Source organism: Aquarana catesbeiana, linkage group LG11 (assembly GCF_042186555.1).
Source record: "Aquarana catesbeiana isolate 2022-GZ linkage group LG11, ASM4218655v1, whole genome shotgun sequence".
Classification (NCBI taxonomy): domain Eukaryota; kingdom Metazoa; phylum Chordata; class Amphibia; order Anura; family Ranidae; genus Aquarana; species Aquarana catesbeiana.
This window is the reverse complement of record NC_133334.1, coordinates 272,346,515-272,372,411: the sequence shown is the minus strand read 5'-3', so window position 1 is coordinate 272,372,411 and position 25,897 is coordinate 272,346,515. Positions and strand designations below refer to the sequence as shown.

Sequence of the window (25,897 nt, the reverse complement as noted above, 5' to 3'; positions counted from 1 at the left end):
TCTAAGTATGCAGGCATCCGGGGTAAAGCTGTCCACATAGACCGTCCTCCGCACCGCCGGCTCTCATCAGTCTGCAGTTGTTACCGGGAAGACTGCCCTGCAGTAGAGCGATCTGAAAGCAAGGCTTGGACCACTCATGGAGCGTAGTGTGGAAGGGACGACGCCAATGGCGGTGCGGGGGATGGTCTATGTGGACAGCTTTACCCCGGATGCCTCCATACTTAGATGTGCCTGTTCTAATCATCAACCATGTGAGTTTCTAAATGTTGTACCTTCATTAAATATAACCGTATTGCTACACTTAAAGGTGACTTTTTGGGGACCGGTGACACCAACACAAGAATCGGTGCTAAAAAAAAAAAAAGCATTGTCATTGTACAAATGACACTGGCAGGGAAGGGGTTAACATTAGGGGCCATCAAAGGGTTAGGTGTGTCCCTAGGATAGTGATGGCGAACCTCGGCATCCCAGATGTTTTGGAACTACATTTCCCATGATGCGAATCCGCCGCAGAGACCACTATTATCGGAAACCGGACCGCCCGCTGAAGAGGAGGATGCCGGGGTTATGCCAGCTAGCTGCTGCCGTAACAACAATATCCCTCTTCAAATTTAGCAGGTATATCGGAGTGCGGCGGTCCGGAAGTGGTTAAAGTGGTTATAGACCCTTACATATACGCAGTGAAGTGTCTGGCTTCAGGTGATACACAGAGAGGAAACAAGTCCGCCTACATAAGTTGTACCTGTTTATCTGCAGTCTTTTCTTCTCTACAGCCGTTCAAAGTCCAGAATTTATAAAGCTTGTCTGAGCTTTCAGAAAGCAGGAGGGCAGAGTGCTGAAATGACACTCTGCAGAGCTCAGTGAAAAGAGCTGTGAGAGCTGATTGGAGGGAAAAGGCACACCCCTCCCCCCCCCTCTCCCCCCTCCCCTCCACCCCCCTCCACCCCTCCCCTCCACCCCTCCCCTCCCTCCCCTCCACCCCCTCCACACAGCACACAGGAACAGAGCTGAGGCTGTCAATCACTGGCTGTGTGCTGGAGCTCCCTCCTTGTCACCATTTTTCTATTGGTGTCAGAAAAACTTGTCAGTAGTGAGAGGATGGAGGCAGCAGACAAAAAAAAAATGACACTTAGTGCTCTTAATTGAGACAAATAGACTCTACTGAGGGATATGCTTTGTTCAGATTTCATGTCTGAGGTTTACAATCACCTTAATAGACCAAAAGGGAGCAAATAAGAGAAGTTCATTGCTATGGCGTTTATACTGCATCAGATTGGGTTTATATATCATTTTTAACACTTGCCTGGAGTCCCATTTTAAAAGCTTCATATTTAAAATTCATGTAGTATAATAGCCTGCCTGTTTTTTTTTTTTTTTTTTTACTTAACCGTTATCCTCATTATCGGATATGATTATGCTCGTGGAATGAAGTTTTTGCTCTTTTATTGTGCGTTTGTTTTACAGCTCTGTGGGACGCAGCTTGCATATTTTTTTTTTTTTATTGTGCGTTGCCTTGTTAATATTTATATTGCGCTTATGCGGCCCCCCGTTCTCTCCATAAAGATGGCGGAGCGTCTGTTCTCTCCAGCCAGAGACCCATTGATATTCACTAGTAGGGTCTCTTAGGTATCTTTTTCTTTCGCAGCAGCCCAGAGCAGTGCGGGTAATATGAAGGAATGTAAATGTTATTAAAGAAGCAGGAGACCATGTTACGTGGACTGTAGTGCGTTTCAGCAAAACGCAAAAAGCGCCGCAAAACGCAAAGGTGTGAATCGATCCTAAACTGGCCCGAGGATGTGTATGTACAGAGGGGAAAATAATGATTGGATCCCCTGCAGATTTTGTAAGTTTGCCCACTTACCAAGAAATGAGGGGTCTATAACAGGGGTATTGAATTAAAATTCATGGAGGTCCGATCAGAAAAAATGTTCTGCTAGCAGAGGTCCGAATTGTAAGTTTTTGCGATGACTCGCATTACAGCCCCCCTTTTCTTTTATCACAATTCCCTTCTTACGTCAGTATCCTCTGTCCCCCTTCATGTCACCCCCCCCCCCCCCCCCCCCACAGTGGTGTCCTCTGTCCTCCTTTATAGCATCCCCTTCCCTTCTCTGTCCCCCTTCCCATCACAGCCCCACCCCCCCAGTGGCTCTGCCCCCCTTTCACATTACAGCCCCTGCAGCTCTGCCCCCCCCATTCACATTACAGCCCTTGCAGCTCTGTCCCTCTCCCTACAGCCCCTGCAGCTCTCCCCCCCCCCCCCATTCACATGACACTTTGCCCCACCACCCCCCTTCAGCCCCTGCAGCATTGCCCCCTCCCCACATTCACATTACAGCCCCTGCAGCTCTGCCCCCCCCAATTCACATTACTGCCCCCATCACAGCTCTGCCCTCATAATTTACATTACAGCCCCTGCAGCTCTGCCCCTCCTATTCACATTACAGCCCCTGCAACTCTGCCCTCTTTTCACATTACCGCCCCCCTATTCACATTGCAGCCCACACAGCTCTGTCCCCCAATTTACATTGCAGCCCCTGCATCACTGCCCCCCCATTCACATTACAGCCCCTGCAGCTCTGGTCTCCCCCCCACAACCCCTGCAGCTCTGCCCCCCCCATTTACATAACAGCCCCTGGAGCTCCGCCCCCCCCCCCCCATTCACATAACGGCTGTCAGAAACCATGAAATCAGGCCGAGATAGAAGTACAGTTAAATCACACTTGTTTAAAAATAAAAGTAAAAAGAGCAAACGTAGTCAAAACATAGCCAAAGTTCAGTAACCAGGACTGATAGTCAGCCAAGCCAGAAGTCAGGAATCAATGTAGTGGAACAGCAAGCAGGATCTGGAGCCAGAATGGATGTCAGCAAAGCAAGTCTTTAACAGGAACGCAGGAGATAGTCTCTGTGATGTTGACCAAGGCGAAGGCAGAGATCCTCTGGGCTGGACGGCTTAAGTAGGCAGGACTGACGAGCAGGATATCATCAACAGCTGATTAACTGTGGAGAGATAGGAGCTGGCAATTAGCCGACAGCTGTGTGGCCAGCTCAGAGAAGGAAGGGCTGAGCCCAGCCCTGACAACAGCCCCTGCAGCTCCCCCCCCCCAAAGCCCCTGCTGCATTGCCCTCTCCCCCCATTCACATTACAGCTCCTGCAGCATTGTCCCCTCCCCCCATTCACATTACAGCCCCTGCACCTGTGGCCCCCCCCATTCACATTACAGCCCCTGCAGCTCTGCCCCCCCCCCCATTTGCGTAATACCTCTACGTCCCTGCACGTTATTCCTCTAATAGAAACACTATTTTGCATTCACCAGTCGCGGTGAAATCTCTCCTCCATTCACTGGCATTGTACCTGCATAAAACCTCAGTAGACCCTTTTTATTTTTTTTTTAATACAACCGTTGTCGCTAAGGTCTACTTGTAAAGCCGCCGAATGATTGATTTTCCTGACAGCGTGGATCCCGAACCCCTCGCCTCACTCGACTCGAATGGGAAGTCTGGCTTCATGACCTACATTTATTTGTTAACCAGGGCTTTCAAAAAATATGTAAAAAAAAATAAACAATTCCGTATTTAGTCACATTTCTAGTAAATAGACAAAAAAGGAATTTGAGTTTGAAAGGAATGAAGGCCAACGAAATTACCATAGAACCGTGGAAAGCATTGCTTGTATTCAAATTGCAGAAACTAGAATGTTTTTCCAGGGATTTGGTTGTTAAAACAAAAAACTCCACAGGTATAACGTGCAGGGACGTAGAGGTATAATGTGCAGGGACGTAGAGGTATAACGTGCAGGGACGTAGAGATATAACGTGCAGGGACGTAGAGGTATAATGTGCAGGGACGTAGAGGTATAACACGCAGGGACGTAGAGATATAACGTGCAGGGACGTAGAGGTATGACGTGCAGGGGCATAGAGATATAACATGCAGGGACGTAGAGATATAACGTGCAGGGACGTAGAGGTATAATGTGCAGGGATGTAGAGGTATAACACGCAGGGACGTAGAGATATAACGTGCAGGGACGTAGAGGTATAGCGTGCAGGGACGTAGAGGTATGACGTGCAGGGGCATAGAGATATAACATGCAGGGACGTAGAGATATAACGTGCAGGGACGTAGAGGTATAACGTGCAGGGACGTAGAGGTATAACGTGCAGGGACGTAGAGGTATAGCGTGCAGGGACGTAGAGGTATAATGTGCAGGGACGTAGAGGTATAATGTGCAGGGACGTAGAGGTATAATGTGCAGGGACGTAGAGGTATAATGTGCAGGGACGTAGAGGTATAACGTGCAGGGACGTAGAGGTATAGCGTGCAGGGACGTAGAGGTATAACACGCAGGGACGTAGAGGTATAACGTGCAGGGACGTAGAGGTATAGCGTGCAGGGGCATAGAGATATAACACGCAGGGACGTAGAGCTATGACGTGCAGGGACGTAGAGATATAAGGTGCAAAGACACAGAGGTATAACGTGCAGGGACGTAGAGGTATAGCGTGCAGGGGCATAGAGATATAACATGCAGGGACGTAGAGGTATAGCGTGCAGGGGCATAGAGATATAACACGCAGGGACGTAGAGATATAAGGTGCAAAGACACAGAGGTATAACGTGCAGGGACGTAGAGGTGTAACGCGCAGGGGATTAGCGGTGTAACAAGCAGGGACCTAGAGGTGTGACGTGCGCAACCTGCAACCAGCTCTAATTTGCCATTTCCTCTGAGGAATGTTTATTTCTTGCCAGAGACAGCCCCCCCCCCCCCCCCATTGCCCTCATAGAAGACCCAAGACTGCTATTGACTGCTGATAAGAAAAGGTATTTAGCAGTTTATATTTACTAAAATAATTGCATCTCCATGTTTTGTGTACTGTGGGAGACCAGATATAGTGAATGTAGGCTCCTGGGTTTAGTAACACTTTAAGTCTTTCATTGCAGTGCATTAAAGTGTTACTAAACCCAGGAGCCTACTTTCACTATATTGTCATGGTTATGCAATAGAGTTTGTCTGTCAGCTTACCTCTCACCATGTGTTCATCTCTAGAGACCAGCCACTCTCACCTGACTGCTTTTATAATCTCTCCTCTAAGCATGGCTCCACCCCAACTCCTATCAGAGAACTCTATATTAACCTGTGCACTGCAGGCCAGCCCTGCTGATCAACATTGTGTGTTTGGCTTCCTGTTTCCTACTCTACGTTTGTCTCTGTTACCGACCTTGGCGTTTTCTCGACTATTCCTGTCTGCTCGTGACCCTGACCTTTTGGCGTGTCCCCGACTATCCCTGTTTACCTGTGACCCTGAACCTTGGCGTGTACTCTGTTGTCCTTGTCTGCTTGTGGCCCTGACCTTGGTTTATTCCCTTACTATCCCTATCCTCCTGTTGCCTACTGTGGGTGTGAGCTAGGGGACCCTGGGGGTCACAACCTGGAGCCAATTGCAGCCCAGTCCATCCTCACCACTAGAGGCTCTGGTGAACACCTGCTGGCTCTTAGACTCCGCGCCCCAGGGAATCTTACGCTCTAACCCCGGTGGGATCCGTGTTGGTGTTCCAGCGGCCCTGCCTTCCTTTACCACCCTGACTCCCATCCGCAGCAGTCAGTCGTAGGGTCCACTGCCTTGCGGTGCACTCCTGATCCCAACGGTGTGCATCTGTCACCCAGCCTTAGGTGGCCTGACATAAGTCTTGTCTCCCACAGTACACAGAACATGGAAATGCAATTATTTTAGTAAATATAAACTGCTAAATACCTTTTCTCTTCATCAGTATATAGCAGGCTTGTGACTTCTATCAGTATCTGGTTAAAGCTTGTAGGAGGAGTTTTCATTCTCCCCTGATTGTTCTATGAGGCTGCAGGACCCCTGACCTTCTGTCTGGACAGTGCTGATTGGCCCTGTGCTGATCTCATGCACTCTCCCAAAAACAATAATAAAAAAAAAAAAAATCTCTAGCTATACACACCAAACTGAGCATGCGCAGAGTGCCCTCAAGGCTCTGTTCTATCAGGAGATGGATTGGGGACAGTAGAAGAAGGGGAGGACAAATCAAGCAGCCTTTTTACAATGCAGAGGATTAACCCCTTAGGTTCCACGGTGAGTATAACAAGCATGCTCTACTGCAGGGATATACAATTAGCGGACCTCCAGCTGTTGCAGAACTACAAGTCCCATGAGGCATAGCAAGATTCTGACGGCCACAAGCATGACACCCAGAGGCATGATGGGACTTGTAGTTTTGCAACAGCTGGAGGTCCACTAATTGCATATCCCTGCTCTGCTGCATATACAGACTAATTTTACTGTTGTGGGTTTAGTAACACTTGAAGGCAGCCCCTTATAAATTGGCACAGTGCACCACAAATTATGAAAAAAACATGCATGACTATTTTTTTAAGAATGAATAACACCACAAGGAATATACTGTCAGTATATGTGTTGTGGTGCACTGCATTGACACAATGCATCAGGGTGCCATTCACAGTACAGATAGCACTGGACATAGAGCAGGTGTGTTGCCACGTGTTGTGGCATCCCTGAGATCTTATCATGTACTTACATCTCGCTCCCTTTCATGGCATAAGGGCTCTTGTTGACATAGAGCTCATAGTGGTTAATAGGTTTGTATTAGTGAGTCAGGCCTGTTTTTATCCATCCAAACCCACATTAGCTCTCCAGCCTTCCAGGAATGAATGTCTAGCTCCCTCGTCGTCCGCTAAAAAAGATCAGCAAGATGGTGTCCTTCAAGCCACGAAAAGGTCAAGTTGTTTTCTTCCCGCTCCCATTAATGATAAATATCTGGCCGTACAGAGTATTAGGCTGCCAAAACAGAAGATGTTATTAACATGAACTGGCTGCCTCTGCGCAAGGAGATGAACGGCGGGCTCCACCGAGACGTCTCTGGCCGCGCGTGTGCAACGTCCATCAAATCCCGCACTCCTCCATCATCTCTCCCATTATTTGCATTGCTGGACGTTGAAAGGCTTATTTTCTGCACCATTGAAAGATGAATCATCCCAATTCTACTCCCCTCCTCGGTATTCTGACCTCGGCTGTCCGTCCGCATCTCACAAAGATACTTTCACCGGCTTGGTTCGCTGAGCTTCACCAGGAACATGCCGGATTTTATAAAGAGGAGCGCACAGCGTGGTATCGTGCGGTTTGGCGGTGGGGTTGTTGACATTAACCTCTTGCTTACTGACCCCCCCCCCCTCCTGCCCAGACCAGTTTTTTAGCTTTCAGTGCTGTTACACTTTGAATGACAATTGCGCGGTCATGCTACACAAATGGAGCTTTCTTTTGGTGGTATTTAATCACCACTTGGGTTTTTATTTTTGGCTAAACAAACAAAAAAACACAGAAATTTTGGGAAAAAAAACATGTTTCATAGTTTGTTATAATAATTTTGCAAACGGGTAATTTTTCTCCTTCATTGATATTCGCTGATGAGGCTGCACTTATGGGCACAGATAAGGCAACACTGATAGGCACAGATAAGGCGACACTGATAGGCACAGATAAGGCGACACTGATAGGCACAGATAAGGCGACACTGATGGGCACAGATAAGGCGACACTGATGGGCACAGATAAGGCGACACTGATGGGCACAGATAAGGCGACACTGATGGGCACAGATAAGGCGACACTGATGGGCACAGATAAGGCGACACTGATGGGCACAGATAAGGCGACACTGATGGGCACAGATAAGGCGACACTGATGGGCACAGATAAGGCGACACTGATGGGCACAGATAAGGCGACACTGATGGGCACAGATAAGGCGACACTGATGGGCACAGATAAGGCGACACTGATGGGCACAGATAAGGCGACACTGATAGGCACAGATAAAGCGACACTGATAGGCACAGATAAAGCGACACTGATAGGCACAGATAAAGCGACACTGATAGGCACAGATAAGGCGACACTGATAGGCACAGATAAGGCGACACTGATAGGCACAGATAAGGCGACACTGATAGGCACAGATAAGGCGACACTGATAGGCACAGATAAGGCGACACTGATAGGCACAGATAAGGCGACACTGATAGGCACAGATAAGGCGACACTGATAGGCACAGATAAGGCGACACTGATAGGCACAGATAAGGCGACACTGATAGGCACAGATAAGGCGACACTGATAGGCACAGATAAGGCGACACTGATAGGCACAGATAAGGCGACACTGATAGGCACAGATAAGGCGACATTGATGGGTGGCACTGATGGATGGTACTGTGGGCACTGATGGATGGTACTGTGGGCACTGATGGATGGTACTGTGGGCACTGATGGATGGTACTGTGGGCACTGATGGATGGTACTGTGGGCACTGATAGGTGGCGCTGGTGGGTACTGGTAGGTGGCAAAGGTGGGCACAGAAGCCTCTGCAGAGGCTCTCCACCAGCGGGACTGATGTCCCTCTCACAGCCGCCGGTGATCGGCTTTTTTTTTTCTCCTCACCACCAGGAGAAAAAAATAGCCGATTACCGGCTCTGTTTACATCTCATTGGCTGACAGCTGATCACATGGTAAGGGGTTGGGAGCGACCCCTTACTCCAATCTGTGATCAGCCGAGTCTCATAGACTGAGCTGACATAAGCTGAAGGTGCGGTGGGATAGGTACGATGAGAACCAGTGAAGAGCACAGTCATGGAGACCAAAGTAGTAAAGTTTTTTGAGGAGGATGGGGTGGTCAACCGTATCAAAGGCAGACCAAATGTCCAGAAGTAGGAGTACAGAATAGTGTCCATTGGTTTTTGCCGTTAGTAAGAAGTTTGTGCGTTTTAAAAGAGCCGTTTCTATGGAATGTTAAGGGCAAAATTTAGATTGAAGGGGATCAGGAAGGTTATTCTTAATGAGGTGGTCACTCAGTTGGGTGTAAACCAAGCGTTAAAGGAGTTTGGAGGAAAATGGCAGCAAAGAGATGGGGCGTAGATCTTTAAAATGCCTTCCTTGGACCCCACCAATCTTAAGTATGAGGGTGACTAGTGCATGTTTTAGAGAGTTGGGGAGGATGCCAAGAGAGAGAGCGAGATTGCTTGATTAGTACAGTGCCTTGAAAAAGTATTCACACCCCTTGAAATTTTCCACATTTTGTCATGTTACAACCAAAAACGTAAATGTATTTTATTGGGATTTTATGTGATAGACCAACACAAAGCGGCACATAATTGTGAAGTGGAAGGATGTTAAAGGGAGGACTCTGCTGGGCACTCCTGGATGTAAGAGGCAGGCTTTGCTGGGCACAGATGGAGGTCAAGGGGGACTCCGCTGGACACACATGGATGTAAGGGGAGACTATGCTGGACACATATCTAAATGTAAGGGGGATTCTGTGGGCACACATGGATGTAAATGGGGACAGTGCTGGGCACTCCTGAATGTAAGAGGGGGATTCTGCTGGGCACTCCGGAATGTAAAAGGGGGATTCTGCTGGGCAACCCTGAATGTAAGAGGGGGATTCTGCTGGGCACCCCTGAATCTAAGGCGGGGATTCTGCGGGGCACCCCTGAATGTAAGACAGGGATTCTGCTGGGCACCCCTGAATGTAAGACAGGGATTCTGCTGGGCACCCCTGAATGTAAGAGGGGGATTCTGCTGGGCACCCCTGAATGTAAGAGGGGGATTCTGCTGGGCACCCCTGAATGTAAGAGGGGGATTTTGCTGGGCACCCCTGAATGTAATAGGGGGATTCTGCTGGGCACCCCTGAATATAAGAGGGGGATTCTGCTGGGCACCCCTGAATGTAAGAGGGGGATTCTGCTGGGCACCCCTGAATATAAGAGGGGGATTCTGCTGGGCACTCCTGAATGTAAGAGGGGGATTCTGCTGGGCACTCCTGAATGTATAAGGGGGATTCTGCTGGGCACCCCTGAATGTAAGAGGGGGATTCTGCTGGGCACCCCTGAATGTAAGAGGGGGATTCTGCTGGGCACTCCTGAATGTATAAGGGGGATTCTGCTGGGCACCCCTGAATGTAAGAGGGGGATTCTGCTGGGCACCCCTGAATGTAAGAGGGGGATTCTGCTGGGCACTCCTGAATGTATAAGGGGGATTCTGCTGGGCACTCCTGAATGTAAGAGGGGGATTTTGCTGGGCACCCCTGAATGTAAGAGGGGGATTCTGCTGGGCACTCCTGAATGTATAAGGGGGATTCTGCTGGGCACCCCTGAATGTAAGAGGGGGATTCTGCTGGGCACTCCTGAATTTAAGAGGGGGATTCTGCTGGGCGTAGGGGGGGATTCTGCTGGGCAACCCTGAATGTAAGAGGGGGATTCTGCTGGGCACCCCTGAATGTAAGAGGGGGATTCTGCTGGGCACTCCTGGGCGTAAGGGGGGGGGGATTCTGCTGGGCACTCCTAAATGTAATGGGGAATTTATTAATTCATTTGAATCTTTTTCCTTTATTTATAAAACGGATTTGTCTCAAGCTGTGACTATTTGTAGAATAATAGAATAAAGCGGATGGTACCAGCAGTGATAATTGTTAGATCTGATTTCAGATGATTGCAGTGTGGTGCCACAAACATGACCCCCCTGTGACTGGAAGAGCCGGGACCGGCTTCACTCCTAGTCCTGCTTTTCTATAGATATACAGTATATCAAGTTCCTTTTAATAGAACTCAAGCTGGGATTTCAGTTTAATGTCCCTTTAATAATACCGCCCCCCACAGTAATGAATACCGAACTTCCTGTCACTTGAAGCCCATTATCGCCCCCACCGCGTGTTTGTTTTGCGGCTCCCAAGCTTGTCCTATTTCCGTGACGCATTCCCTCACTTTCTCCTAAATTCCTCCGTCCCTCTTCACATCAGAATCATCTCTTCATACAGATCTATGCAATTATTCTTAATGTTTTAGATTTGTAGTGGTGCTGTCCTCTTTCCAGTGGTGCTGTCATCTTTGCATGTATTTTATTTATTGTAGGTATTTATATAGCACTGACAGTTTACTTAGTATTTTACTTACTGTACATTATTTTCAGTCCTTGCCCTTAGGAGCTTACGATCTAGGGTCCCTATCTCACATCACATGCTAAAGATTTGGAAATGAATACAGAGCATCATCCCCATGGGAACATTGTGATAACCAGTCATGCTTCATCCACATAAAAGGCTATTCATATTTTAGCCGCATAGAATGTTGATGAATGATCCACAGAGCAGAACCCCAACGAGTTTCACCCAAAAGGGCTTCTTCAGGGGAATAATGGGGTTTATGTTCTGTTACTTCCAGTGCTATCCAAAAATACGCCCACCCATGTCCAACTAGATCTAACCAATAGCTGAGGCAAGTGAATGAGGCCGATGTGCAACTACCCTGCAGCTGCATGCAGTGCACACAGTTGCAGTGTACTAGGGCAGGTTTCAAGGGGTTCAAGCAGCCAGTGAGGAGGCAATACAATGGGGTTGATTTACTAAATGCAAATAGACTGTGCACTGTGTGCATTTGCTCCAGAGTTTAGTAAATGAGGTTAAGCTTCACTTTGCAAAGAATACCCAATCACATGCAATGAAAATTTTAAATAACAACATCATTTTTGCTTGCACATGATTGGATGATGGATGTCAGCAGCGCTTCCCTTCATTTGCTAAGCTCTGGAGCAACTGCTCTTGCAAAGTGCACAGTCTGTGTGCCTTTAGTAAATCAACCCCAATGACTCCTCACTGCCTGACAAATGGTCTCTGAAGAGTGATCTAAATGCAAAGCACTCTTCAGTGAGCAAAGCTTGCGTGAATGATCCCTAACACAATCCTTTTCCTAGAGTGACAACCCCTTTTCCTCCATAAATACAGTGCAGGGAAAGGACATTATCACTCTAGGACAGGGAGGGTGTTACTGTAGGGATCCCCAGGTGAACACTAATGCAGCCACCACATCTAAGCACCGGTAAACTGCAATCAATTACATTTTTTGTTCTTGGGGTTTTGATATGAAATAAATGAAATTAAACAATATTGTTGTGTTCCACAAACCAGATGCTTTGTTGTTTTGAAAATAATAGAAAAAGATAGAAGTAGAAGTAGAATTCCTGTCAATTATTTTTTTGCTGGCTGTGTCTCGATGGGGAGATTTTCCTTCACTTCCTGTCCTATGGATGCAAAAGGAAGTGAGAGGAAATCTCTTCAAAGTCAGGTTAATATGCAAATGACTGACTTCTCATAAGCTTGATATGTTTAAGGCAATCCATTTATTTTATATGGGATGTGGCAATGCACCTCAATGCACTAAATATCAGACATGCCTTTTTTTTTGCACCGCGTGGCACATGCATTGTGGCGTAGGGTCATTTAAACATTCATGGCACAACATAAGGCACCGTGGTACGTGCCTTTCTTCAGTAACTAAACACATGTTTTACCCCGCCTTACCATACTGCACCAATATGAAGGGGATCTTGGGGTTTTCAGCATATCGTCACAAGATGTGATTACACATTACATGGTGGTGTCCTTTGATTTCTTTTAATATATTTCTTGTATGTATATTTTAGTAATGACTGTCTCTTATTTCAGCCTTTCGGTGTTAACCAGCCCGGCCCCTACATTATGTACATGACGGTGGATGCCAACGGGTATCTGAAAAATGCATCTGGTAAGAAGGCGTTTTCTTGGTTCATTGGCTGGAAATCATTTCCTTTAGTAATGCGGTATAAAGGTCAAAGGTGTAAAAATCGTACACCCCTAAGTGAAAATGTCCAAATTGGGCCCAAAGTGTCAATATTTTGTGTGGTCACCATTATTTTCCAGCACTGCCTTAACCCTCTTGGGCATGGAGGTCACCAGAGCTTCACAGGTTGTCACTGGAGTCCTCTTCCCCTCCTCCATGATGACATCACAGAGCTGGTGGATGTTAGAATGGCTGTGTGTTGAGTTATTTTGAGGGGACAGAAAATTTACACTGTTATACAAGCTGTACACTCACTACTTTACATTGTAGCAAAGTGTCATTTCTTCAGTGTTGTCACATGAAAAGATAGAAGAAAAGATTTCCAAAAATGTGAGGGGTGTAGTCGAGCTGGGCGATTTTCACAAAAAAAAAAAAAAACTCGATTCGAATCAAGTTTTTTTTTTTTTTGGACACCGCGCCGGTCTTGAGGAGCTGCGGGCAGGAGTTTTTAGGCGAGGCCGCGGCTTCGGCCTAGTCCTTGGGCCTGGTGAAAAAAAAAAAAAAAATCAGTTTGCTGAAATTTCGTATCGATTTGACCTCTTAACTCGATTCAAGATTTAAATCGATTTTTCCCCCCAGCCCTGGGGTGTAGTCACTTTTGTGAGATACTGTGTGTATATATATGTATGTATGTATGTGTATATATATATATATATATATATATATATATATATATATATATATATATATATATATATATATATATATATATGATTTTTTATGAAAGTTTTTAGAAAGTATATATATATATATATAATATATATAGCTTATACCTGATTGGCCATTGGTGATTTCTGCACTACGATATATGACATTACTAAAGCAAACTATTTAATAAAGAAAAAAAAAAAATATATATATATATATATATATATATACACACACTGTATATATTATCTCTCTCTCTCTCTCTCTCTCTCTCTCTCTCTTTCTTTCTTTCTATATATATATATATATATATATATATATATATATATATATATATATATATGTATATATATATATATATGTATGTATGTATGTATGTATGTATTTTTTTTTATATTTAATAAAGAAAAAAAAAAAAAATATATATATATATATATATATATATACACTATATATATTGGATATCTCTCTCTCTCTCTCTCTCTCTCTCTCTCTCTCTCTCTCTCTCTCTCTCTCTCTCTCTCTCTCTCTTATATATATATATATATATATATATATAGAGAGAGAGACATGTATAATATATACAATGGGTGTATGTATATATATATATATATATATACTGTGTGTGAATGTAATATATATATATATACCGTGTGTGAGTGTATATACAATATATAAATATATGTTATCTATCACCAATGGACAATCAGATACAAGCTTGTTCTACTTAAAAAAAAAAAAAAAGAAAAAAATTTAAAGCAAAAAAAAAAAAAAAACCCACAATCGCCATGTATTCCTTTTACATTGCGCTCCCCAGAGCTTTGATTTCACAACTACAATAAGCCGTGCAGAAATTGTGACTGTGGTATCTGAAGGCCAAAGTAGAAGAAAATAGGATTATGGGAAGAAAAAAAAAGAGAGCCTTTCTTGAGCTACTCCACTTCGCCGATTGTAAACCGTAAAACCATAACTTCCATTCCCGGCGCGCCGCCTTTATCTTCGCTCTCACACAGCGCCGCTAGAAGAAGATTGTATTTTAGATTGGAGGAGAGCGGATGGGGACGCCAGAAATCAAGATTTAACCTTTCGGGCCACCTCCGGCACGGCTCTCCTCAGAATCTCGGGAGTCTGAAGGGGTTAAAGGTGGCAAGTGCTGTATAATTTCACTTAATCCCTTTGCACACGCCTTAATCCTCCCGGGCTCTCCAAGACTCTGTAAAGGGATGAAGAGAGACACAGATTGGCAGGTCCTGCTCGCAGCGGCTTGCCAGGGTCCCCCGTCGCTTCTCGATAAGATGAACACAATGTAGATAGACGTATCTGCCGCTTAAAGGGAAACTCTCATCTTTATATTTATTATTACACATGAATTTTACCCTCTGAGGCTCGATTCACACCATACAGGTGCAACCAGGCCGGGGCGTTGTATATAAGGCAGCCTCTTTCTTTCCATGGGTTGTCCTTTGCAAGAGAAACATGGAAAAGAAGTCCCTGGCTCTCTTCCAAAATCGCACCGAACCAGTGCGCAAATTAGCAGCTGGCACTGCTGGGTGTCCGCTAAAGGACAGCAAGTTTATGTGAATGTCAGAAAAGCACAAAATTTTGCACACATTCCCAACACACAGTAGGTGTGAACCTAGCCTTAATACAGATCTAAATACAAAAGTGTCATATACTGGAGCTTTCCAGTCCATAGACATGGTGGCTGCTTTAGTTTTTCTTTTTTCAGGATTTTCCTCTTTTCACCTGGTGATCCTGCCAGTAACACACTTCCTGTCCTAAGGCAACAATGCCCACTCACTGTACCTATGGAGGAGCATTGTCACCAGGCTGTTATCCTGATTTGTGCCATAAGCACCTCCCCCTTTCGGTGGGGGGGGAATGGGGTCAGAGGAATTTGTAGTTTACAGAAAATAACTCGGAAGAAAGATAACCTTATTTTAGCTCACTGGCATTGACAAGGACTTTGCATTTCTGGCAGGATCGACAGGTATTTTCTTTACTTGCTTAAATTGTTTTTAGTCTGAAAAAGAAAACAAATGCAGCCGCCACATCGATGGACTGGTAAGCTGCAATATTTTAACTACGTATCTACATTCATTTATAAACAACAAAGCGGTGGTTGCTTATTTTTGAAGTTCATAAACGGCACTACAGGGTGCCTTGTGATCTTTGTGATGACCAATCACAGCAATCACAAATGTAAACAGTGTAGTGTTTACATTGGAGAGCCCACCCCTTCCACTTATAATGGGATTTCATGAGAGTATCAGCGATTCCCAAGATTGTGGAATAGTTTTAACCCCAAATGTGCAGCTCAATTTACATTCCAGCACACTCCCTTCTGTGCTGGAATGACTGCACTCCTGCTGGTGCATGGAAGCGACATCATACTCTGCCAGCCAATGAAGACACCAGAAGAAGCCGGGGAGATGATGTTGGCACCAGCGTGGGAACTCATAGGTGTCCGACTTTTGGAGCATAGGGAGTGTGCCTGTAAGACTACACACTTGCACATGTGTGGTAGTGTTGTCATTCCAAGCTGGCCTATCAGGAAAGCCGAAGGCCAGCCCCAGAAAAAGCTAGAAAGGAGATTTTGGCCCTGGCGAGGTACCACGTTGGTGTCTGAATGTTGGAGCATAGGGAGCATGCTCAGATGACTATACTCCTACATGTGCATGAGAGTGATTTCATCTCATGCTGGCCAAGTAAGAAATCAGAAGACAGGCCCCCAGAAGAAGCCGGGGAGATGTTGGCGCCAGCGTGAGACCTCGTAGGTGTCAGACAGTTGGAACATAGAGAGTATGCCTGGGTGACTACACCCCTGCGCATGTGTGGTAGTGATGTCATTCTAACCTGGCCAATCAGGGAAGACGAAGACCAGCACCCAGAAGCAGCTAGGAAGAAGATGTTTCCTGGTGAGGAACCACGTTGGTGCCTGACCGTTAGAGCATAGGGAGTGTGACGATATGACTATACTCCTGCACATGCACAGAGGTTACTTAATCTCATGCTGGCCAAGCGAGAAAGCTGAAGACCGGTACCCAGAAGAAGCCGGAGAGATGATCTTGGCAATAGTGAGGAGCCTAATGGGTGTTAGACCGTTGGCATATAGGGAGTGTGCTGGAATGACTACACTCCTGCACATGTGTGGGAGTGATATCATCCTACGCTGGCCAAGCAAGAAAGCCAAAGACCAGCTCCCAGAAGAAGCTAGGGACAAAATGCCAGCAAGGAACCACATGTGCGTCGGACCATTGCAGCATATGAAATGTGCTGGGATGACTACACTCCTGCGCATGTATGGTAGTGATGTCATCCTGTGCTGGCCAAGCAAGAAAGTCAAAGACCACCACCCAGAAGAAGCCAGGGAGAAGATGTTGGCAGTGGTGAAAAACCACATGGACATCAGACTGTCCACATAAGGCTAAGACCGCTTCAGGTTGAGAGACCCCTACCCTATATATGATTCACAAAGAGACATGCTAGCCCAGCTGGCCTCCGAGAAGCACCACATGGGTGTCAGATTGTTAGGGCATAGGAAGCGTATCAGGATAATTACACTCTTGCGCGTGCGTTGTAGTTATGTCATCCTAAGCTGGCCAAGCAAGAAAGGTGAAGACCAACACCCAGAAGAAGCCGGGGAGAAGATATTGGTGCCCACAAGGAACCACATAGGCATTGAACCATTGGAGCATAGCGAGTGTGTAAAGGTAACGCCACTTCAGGTTGAGAGCACCCTACCCCATATACGATCCACAAATAGAGGTGGTCTCCCAGCTTGCCTCAGCGATGCAAAGTATGGAAGATAGGATGGTCACATACTCCACTGGAAACGCGAATTCTTTATTAAAGTATCAAAAGTTCAAAGGTAAAAACATCACAGCATGAAGAGTACAAACGGGTAGGAAGGTTAACGTTTCATACACAGCGGCGCTTTATATAACCAGTTATCATGATTATGTGCTGCTGTGTGTGAAACACGTTGACCCTCCTACCTGTTTGTGCTCTTCATGCTGTAATGTTTTTACCTTTGAACTTTTGATACTTTTTTTAAGAATTGGTGTTTCCAGTGGAGTGGACATACAGTAAGACAGTTGGAGCACAGGGATTGTGACGAGATGACTACACTCCGGCGCATTGCAGGAGTCATGTCATCCTCACGGCTGCCAAGCTAGAAAACTGAAGACCAGCACCCAGATGATGCCGGTGAGGGATCTCGCGGGTTTTGGACAATTGAGTATTCATGCCTTTAGTGTCACTTTAAAAATATAGAACAACATTTCCTTCGCTGTTTCTGTTCCCATTAAATAGATGATTTCATGATTCGTCGTCTATTTCCGCGGGTTGTAATTGTAGAATTATTAATAATCTGTAAAGAGCTTTTTGTTTTATGTGAATCCTTCGGTTTGGAATACACAGACACAATATCCTCTCCCTTCAAGCCGAACGCTTTTTGGCCGCTTCCCAAAATCTGCGCTGGTAACAAGGCAATTATAGGACAGCCAATGAAATTATCCAGGCGGGTGTCCTAACCCCGTGTACATGTAGCCAGGAGAGTCGTGCCGTGCGGTGCGGGGCCGCGTTGGCCATCTGCTGCAAATAATAATTTGTCAGACTGTAGCGGCTCCGCCAGGCTTGCTGTATTCTGCCTGTTTTAGGTGGACTGCGGTCAGCCGGGCCATGGAGATACATGCAGGTGACACAGCCTGATTTAATAAAGCTTATGGCTAATGTCATTGCCGGATCCTACAAGGCAGCGTGTGCTTGTGATAGGATAGCCAGCCAGGGCTACTTACCTTCCACAGGGGACAAAAAGTCCCCTATGTGATGATTTTTTTTTTGTGACAGGTTCTCTTTAATGAGAAATTCCTGATCTGAAGGACCCTGGATGTCTCCTATGTGCTCCCCTGAATGTAATGCAATGCAGATCACATTGCATTACATTCTTTTCTGGCCACTGAGAGGCGGACCCCAAAGTGACATCAAACGCGTTGCTTTCTGGGTCAGCAACAAGGAGGGGAAGAGAACGGAAGTGTGTCTGCTCTTCTCCCTCCCCCTACCCGTTGGCAACCGCTATGCCCGTCCCTGTCCCGCAGATGGGCAAGTAGAGCCCTGGATACATGGCAGGGGGGCATGTACCGGGGAGTGTGCAAGCAGTCAGGCAGCAGCGCAGCCCCGCTAGTGTTCCCATCTGACAGCCAGAAGTCGGATTGTCAGATTTACACACAATCCTGGTGGCTGCAGCTACTGGGAATGTGTGTAAAACCCCTCCCCACCCTCTCCACCCTCCCCACCCCCCGCTGTCAGGTCCACATGACGTACAGACCTGGCAACGAAAGGGTTAAACAGTAATACGCCTCCTGTATTAGAGCGCCCCCACTCTGGATGAAGGGGCACATGAGGCACCTTTTATTAGATGTGATGGCTGCATTAGTTCCCCCCCCCCCCCTCTGTTTTAACTTAGTGATCTAGCCAGTAATATGCCTCCTGTATTAGAGTGCCCCCCCCCCCCCCCCCACTCTGGATGAAGGAGCACATGAGGCACCTTTTAGACAGCAGCATCGTCAGTCTGGGGGGAGGGGAGTGTTAGATGTACTAGCAGGTTTAGATACACTAACAAATTGAAGCCAAACTCCAGCTAACTTTTTTTTATAAGCAGTTACAGCAAACAGTCGTTTTATCCTGTTGGGATAAAGGATTTACATGAATAAACAAAATCTGATCATTGGAAGCACCCCCTGTCAGTGTTAAATGGTTTGTCTCATCTCTGTAACTGATACATTCTGCCGGAGAGCTTGTTCTGCTGGAAAACAACAGACTAACTGGCCAGATCATCAGGTGAAAATAGAAGAAAGCAAGCCTAAAAAAAAAGAAAACTAATGCAGCCGTCACATCTTAGAATTGGTAAACTGCAACATAATAAATGTTTGTTTTTGGGGTTGGATGCCTCTTTAATCATGTGACATGGGAAGATCTCACTGTTGGTGTATCCAAGGCATAAAAAAGGCCAGAGGCTGACTCCCCTATAATAAAAAATATCATTTTTGGATGAGCGGACCCTTTAAAAAATATAAATAGGTCAAATTCCTATTTTATTTGAACCTTTATGAATATAAAAGATTTTTATTGTCCTTTTGAGGAATTGTCACGCACAAAGGAGAGAAGACAAACCGTTGTCACGCCATTGCCATTTATCTTGCTTTTAAGAGCTGCGGCTGACCATAAAATGTGAGTTATTGGCAATTAAATTCAATGCCGATTAAAATACGGCCATTATTTGATAGCCTTTAGTTGCGCCATCTGTAAATCTTTTATTGGCGATCTCAAGTCCTATCAACAAGTCGTTTATTCTCGCTGTTCAGAATGAGATCCGTGGAGGAGTAGAATAGGGAGTGCGGTGACACCATGGTCGGCAATAACGCCATGCAGAGGCCGGGGACTCAGGCTGCATTTACGCCTGAGCATATCGTTTTTGAGTGCTTTTCTGGCGCTTTTACGCATTTGTATGCAGCGTTTTTGGGCTTTGGCGGTTTTTTTTTATTAGCCAATAGAGAAAACTATTATGTGTTGCATCATTTGTTGCTAGGTATTTCAGCTTTCTTAGCTTTTCCATTAGCTTTTATTTCTTCTTTTATTATTATTCATTTAATGCTAATGTTTTTTCGTTAGGGTAAGGAGTTTGAGTTCAGTTTAGGTTAGGGTTAGGAATAGGAGTTGGGGTTATTATTATTTTATTTATTTTTTATTTTATTTTATTAATTTGTATTATTATTTATTATTATTAGTATACGAATAATAATAAAGTAATAAATAAATGTAAAATAAATACACAAATAAATTTAAAAAAACAATAAATCAATACTAAGTAACAATAAATAAATAATTAACTCTTAACTTTAACCCTTACCCCTTGAAAAATAAAATAATAATAAAATAATAATAAATAACTAAACACCTCAACCCTAACGCAAAAAAATAAATATTATTATTAATAATGTATTTTTTTCTTTGAGTTTGGGTGTTGTTATTTTATTATTATTATTATTATTTTCAATAATGTATTTAATATTTTTTAAGTTTAGAGGTTAGTTATTATTTATTAATGTATTATTACATATTATTCATTTATTTTACTTATTTAAGATTTTTTTTTTTTATTTGGTGTTTTTTTTTTTTTTTTATTTTTTTTTAGATATAAGTGGTTTTCACAAAGTGCCACCCACTCACCAGATTATGTAACCTCCTAATTAGCAGGTCTGGTTGCGCTTAATTTTGTATTTACAATCCACACCTCCTCCTCCCTTTTAAACCTCCGATTCTGCTCTCTTAATCTGCATCCTCGCTTAGGGATTCTAAAAAGCCATAAAAAAACACCAGAGAAATCCTCAATATTGTAAAACCATTTTATGTTAACATTCAGCGACCAATTCACTCCATGCACTTACATTGGGCAAACAGTAAAAACACTTTCCTTACTCTCCTATGACGCTTTCTAGATTCCATGATGGTCGTGAGACCTTAAACAGTGGAAGTGACATCACAGATAGGCTCCTACCAACGCGTTTCATCATCAGGACTTCTTCAGGAGTATGGTCAATAAAGACAATCCCCTGATGACGACATGATGATGAAACGTTTTTGGTTGGACCCGATCTGTGATGTCACTACCGGCTCTCCCACATTAGCTAATAGCTGATAATAGCCCACCATTAGCAGACTCTGGGTCACAGGAGAACGAAAGTAAGGGCACTTCTTTGATCTACAAGAGAAGTTTGGCCAAAAAAACCTTTGGCCATACTTTCTTTTGAAACATGTCAGAGCTTCTGTGAGACTTTAGTTTATGGGGGTTACATGGGAGTGACCCCCCACTTTTGTGATCACATGAGAACAAATTCTCCTTTTTTTTTTTTTTCCAAGGCTACCACACATCTACCAGATCACCCCCACGTCTGTTTCCCTCACTGATGTCTTATTAGTCTAGCAAGGGTTTGGGAAAGAGATACTTTTAGGGTGTTCAATGCAGAGATGGTCCAGTGTAGTCACAGGGCTCCTTCTGGCCTCTTGCACACAGGCCATAAATTGCAAAATCCTGGCGTACTTCCCAACCAGGAAGCCACAAGTGCTGTATATAGCTGCCCGTAGAAACCAATGGCTGTACACAGGTATATACCTGAACCGGTACTTGCCTAAACATGTGCATACATGTGGACAAACAACCCTGGATGGAGACTGTCTGTGCCCAGGGGTGTTTGTCTGTGCGCATGCGCGCGATTACACAAGTGTTTATATGGGCTGCTGTTCCCAGCACTGTTGGCTCCCAGGCAGGGAAATTAACCCAAAATGTTCTATTGTATTGTATTGTATTGTATTGTATTGCCCCTGGTGCCCATGTCTATGAGGCCCAAATCTACCGTATGTGCTGTATGCAGGTATGCAGCTTTTCTGTAGGAAACATGCATTTGCATTCGGATATACAACCCTTGATGTAGACTTTTTGCATCCAGGGGTGTACATCTGTGCCCTTCGTTACCCAAATACTTGGCATATCCCCATATACAGCTGTGTACGGTCATACAGGTCATACAGTCATTGATTGCTGCAGGCTGCTCTGCGCAGAACTTGTGGCTCCTGGGCAGGAAACACGCCTGGATTTTATGTTCTAAGGCCCCAGGCATCTGTGTGCATGAGGTCTGACCCTGATCTGCAGCTCTCAGGAAGTTTAGTAAAGAGCAGAGATGTCAAACTCCATTTTATTGCTGGCCGCATCAGCATTATGATTGCCCTTAAAGGGCCGGTTGTATCTGTAAGACTAGATAGATGTTTCTACTCTTTATTAGGGTTGCCCCGATACTACTTCTTTAAGACCGAGTACAAGTACTGATACTTTTTTCTCCTACTCGCCGATACCGATTACCAATACTTTTTTTTAATGTCATGTGACAGTTTTCAAAGCACAATACAGATTAGGTGGCACTGGTATGCAGCACTGATGGGCACTGATAGGTGGCACTGTTTAAGCAGCGCTAATGAGCAATGATAGGATTAGGTGGCACTGATGGGCACTGATATGTAGCACTGATGAGCACTGACTGACAGATGGCACTGACAGATGGCACTGACAGATGGCACTGACAGATGGCACTGACAGATGGCTGGCACTGATGGCTGGCACTGATGGCTAGCACTGATGGCACTGACAGGTGGCTGGCACTATGAGGCACTGATAGATGGCATTGATAGGTGTCACTGACAGGTGGCTGGCACTGATAGATGGCACTGACGGGTGGCTGGCAGTGATAGGCGGCATTGGCACTTATGGGCATTGGGCACTGAGAGGTGGCATTTATGGGCACTAATGGGCAGGCACTGAAATGCCACGAGAGGAAAGGCTGCCTGCGACGCCCATCTTGGTACTCCTTGCATTTGGCCGCATAAAAGCAGCAGTGGCCATCTTGGTACACCCAGGCCGAACTATATGGGCTGGGTGTAACAAGATGATCGCTGCTTGTTTAATGCGGCCGAGTGCAGGGTGTACCATGATGGGTGTTGGGATGTCTAACTGCTGAGGTCGACACAGAGCGTCACTTCTGTTGTTCCGCCCGCTGACTTCCGGTTGCACTGGATCGCCTAATCTCTCCCAGGTATCGGATTAGGCATCTGGAGCATTTTTTGTGAGTACAAGTACTCGCGCAAATGCTCGGTATCGGTCCCGATACTCTTTATCATAACAAATAATTGCCCGTGCATTCGATTATTACTGGTTTAACTCCTTAGAGCCGGCGCCTGCTGGCCCTTTAAGGGGTTTAGTATGTCGGTAGTCGAGGCGGGGCTTGAGGTCATGTGACCGCCGTGATTGGTTGTCATGACGGTCACATGATCAGAAAGCTCCCGTTCGCAGCTTGCGAAGTTAGCTGCCGGTAACTGTGCCGGGCACAGCTCTGCTGGCGCTGTTGCACGCAAATATGCGGCCGCTCGGCGCCAAGGGGATAAGTTATAACTTGGGTAAAGACTACCCCGTTTCCCCGAAAATAAGACCTAGCGTGATTGTCAGTGATGGCTGCAATATAAGCCCTACCCCCCCAATAAGCCCTACCCTGAAAATAAGACCTACAAGGACTTTAACTAGGGCTTATTTGGGGGGTAGGGCTTATTTTGCAGCCATCACTGACAATCACGCTAGGTCTTATTTTCGGGGAAACAGGGTAGCTCTAAAAGTAGAAGTCTAGGAAAAAATGTCAAGCAGAAATTAAAGTTTACAACTTTTGTACCTCACTCTGGCTTACATCAGATGTTAAGAGCCCCCTAACATCAGAAGTCAAGAGTCCCCCACCCTCCTTTACATCACAGTACACTCCATTACCCTGTGCTACTGCTGAGGAGAAGCTGGAAAATGCAGGGTCTGGAGGAGGACCAGAGGATGGCTGGAGTCAGGTGCCGGCACAGGATCTGTAAGAGGAGTTCTGTCCTCTCTGCTGCCGACTGCTGAGACAAGGGGACAGACACGATCCTCCCAGTGGCTGCATAAAGAAACGCAGGATCAGGAGGAGATACCTGTGCTCCTCTCTGCTGCTGACTGCTGAGACAAAGTAGGGGGGGCAAAGACGAGTGGGGGTGCCGCAGCTGCAGGGGAGATGCAAGGGCCACATGAAATGGCCTGGCGGGCCGGATTCAGCCTACGGGCCTTGTGTTTGACACGTGTGTTATAGAGCAACACAGAAACATGCTGCAATAAATATATACTAGTGTATTTCCTTATACCCCATATAAGATGATGAATATCATTTTTAGTCAAAAGCAGAAAATACATATAAATCCCCCAAATAAATCTCCCAGACTGCTCCGGGGGGGAAGAAAGTCAAAATGTGGTTTCAGTGGGCAACAGAAATAGATCTCCTCTCCGACACTTTGATGAACGAGCCCCGTGGTACCCAGATATCATTATCTCCGGCGCCGAGTATTACGAGCCCGGCGTACTCGGCGTTCTTTAGAAATTTGTTCCCTCATACTATAAATTTGACAATCGGCGAGAAGATTCGCCCTGTGACATTTCACACCACCGTCGGTCTAAAATGGAAACTGTCCACACTGTATAATTAGTGTTATACGCTTCCGGCGTCGCTGCAAAGTTCAAATGGTAATAGCAGCGCTGGCCGCCTGCAACGTGGAGATTCATGATTATCACCAGGCAAAGGTTGGCCGTGGTTAAAATGAAATATTAACAGCTCCCATCTATTCTGATTTCACGGGGGGGGGGGGGGGGGGGGGGGATACTGTGAAGGGAACCAGTCACGTCTGGGCTCGTGCAGAAATCCCAGTATTCGGCTTCGGATTGCTATAACTGTGAACGCTTCCGTATTAAAGGTTTCTACCCCTCCCCCGTATTTAGTTTAAAGCAGAAGCTAAACCAAAAAGAAGAACAAAACAAATTTGATTAGCCTATTCAAAAATAAAATTAGAAAGGTGTTATGTTCAAAAAAAATTTTTACCCTTTTTTCCGACAAACCAAGCCGGGATCTTGGAGAGGTAGGGATTTTAGGGTGGGGGGAGCAAGATATTGAATAGAAAGATCTGGATGCTGCACACTGGATGAAGTAGAAAACTTTTTTGTAGAAATAGGACCATCAAAAGTACAGGACAATCATGCAGGATGTACAGGATCATCTGACGCGTTTCACACTCGAAACTGAGTGCTTACTCAGCCTACAGCCAGCCCCTTTATGCTATTTAATCACTTAAAGCGGAGTTCCACCCAAAAATGGAACTTCCGCTTTAAGCACTCCTCGCCCCCTTACATGCCACATTTGGCATGTAATTTTTTTGGGGGGGGGGGGTGGCGGCTTCGTTAGGAGGGGGACTTCCTGTCCCACTTCCTCCTTCAGCCCAGGGACCGCCAAGGCGACTCCTTTCGCCTTAGGCGGCCCCTCCCTCTAGGCGATCTCCTGGGACACGTGACAGGTCCCAGGAGATCGCCTGTCCACTCCGGGAGCGCAGCACGACTCGCGCATGCACCATGCGTGCCCGGCCGTGAAGCCGAAAGCTGCCCAGAGTGGCAATGGAGGCGCCAGCGGAGAGGAGCGACGTTCCGTTCGGCCGCATCTCTGGACCGTGGAACAGGTAAGTGTCTGTTTATTAAAAGTCAGCAACTACACTTTTTGTAGCTGCTGACTTTTAATAAACATAAAAAGCCTGGAACTCCGCTTTAAGGACCGGGCCTATTTTTCAGACTCAGTGTTTGCAAGTTAAAATCATTTTTTTTTTGCTGGAAAATTACTTAGAACCCCTAAACATTATATAGATTTTTTTTCAGACACCCTGGAGAATAAAATGGTGGTCATTGCAATACTTTAACTCACACCGTATTTGCGCGGCAGTCTTACAGGCGCACTTTTTTTTGGATAAAATACACTTTTTTGAATTGAAATATAAGATAACAGTAAAGTTAGCCCAATTTTTTTTTATATTGTGACAGATAATGTTATGTCGAGTAAATTGATACCCAACACGCTTCAAAATTGCGCCCGCTCGTGAAATCGGAGACAAATTTTTACCCTTAAAAACCTC

At 45.5% G+C, this 25,897-nt stretch overlaps 1 protein-coding gene across 2 annotated transcripts in view; it reads left to right on the top strand.

Moving 5' to 3' along the window:
- ITFG1 (integrin alpha FG-GAP repeat containing 1) overlaps positions 1 to 25,897 on the top strand; it is a 314,466-nt gene that overhangs the window by 220,380 nt on the left and 68,189 nt on the right. For both annotated transcript variants that reach the window (XM_073605835.1, XM_073605834.1), the window contains exon 14: positions 12,532 to 12,610. In XM_073605835.1, the coding sequence (XP_073461936.1) occupies positions 12,532 to 12,610 (79 nt within the window). The remainder of the gene's footprint in view (positions 1 to 12,531; positions 12,611 to 25,897) is intronic.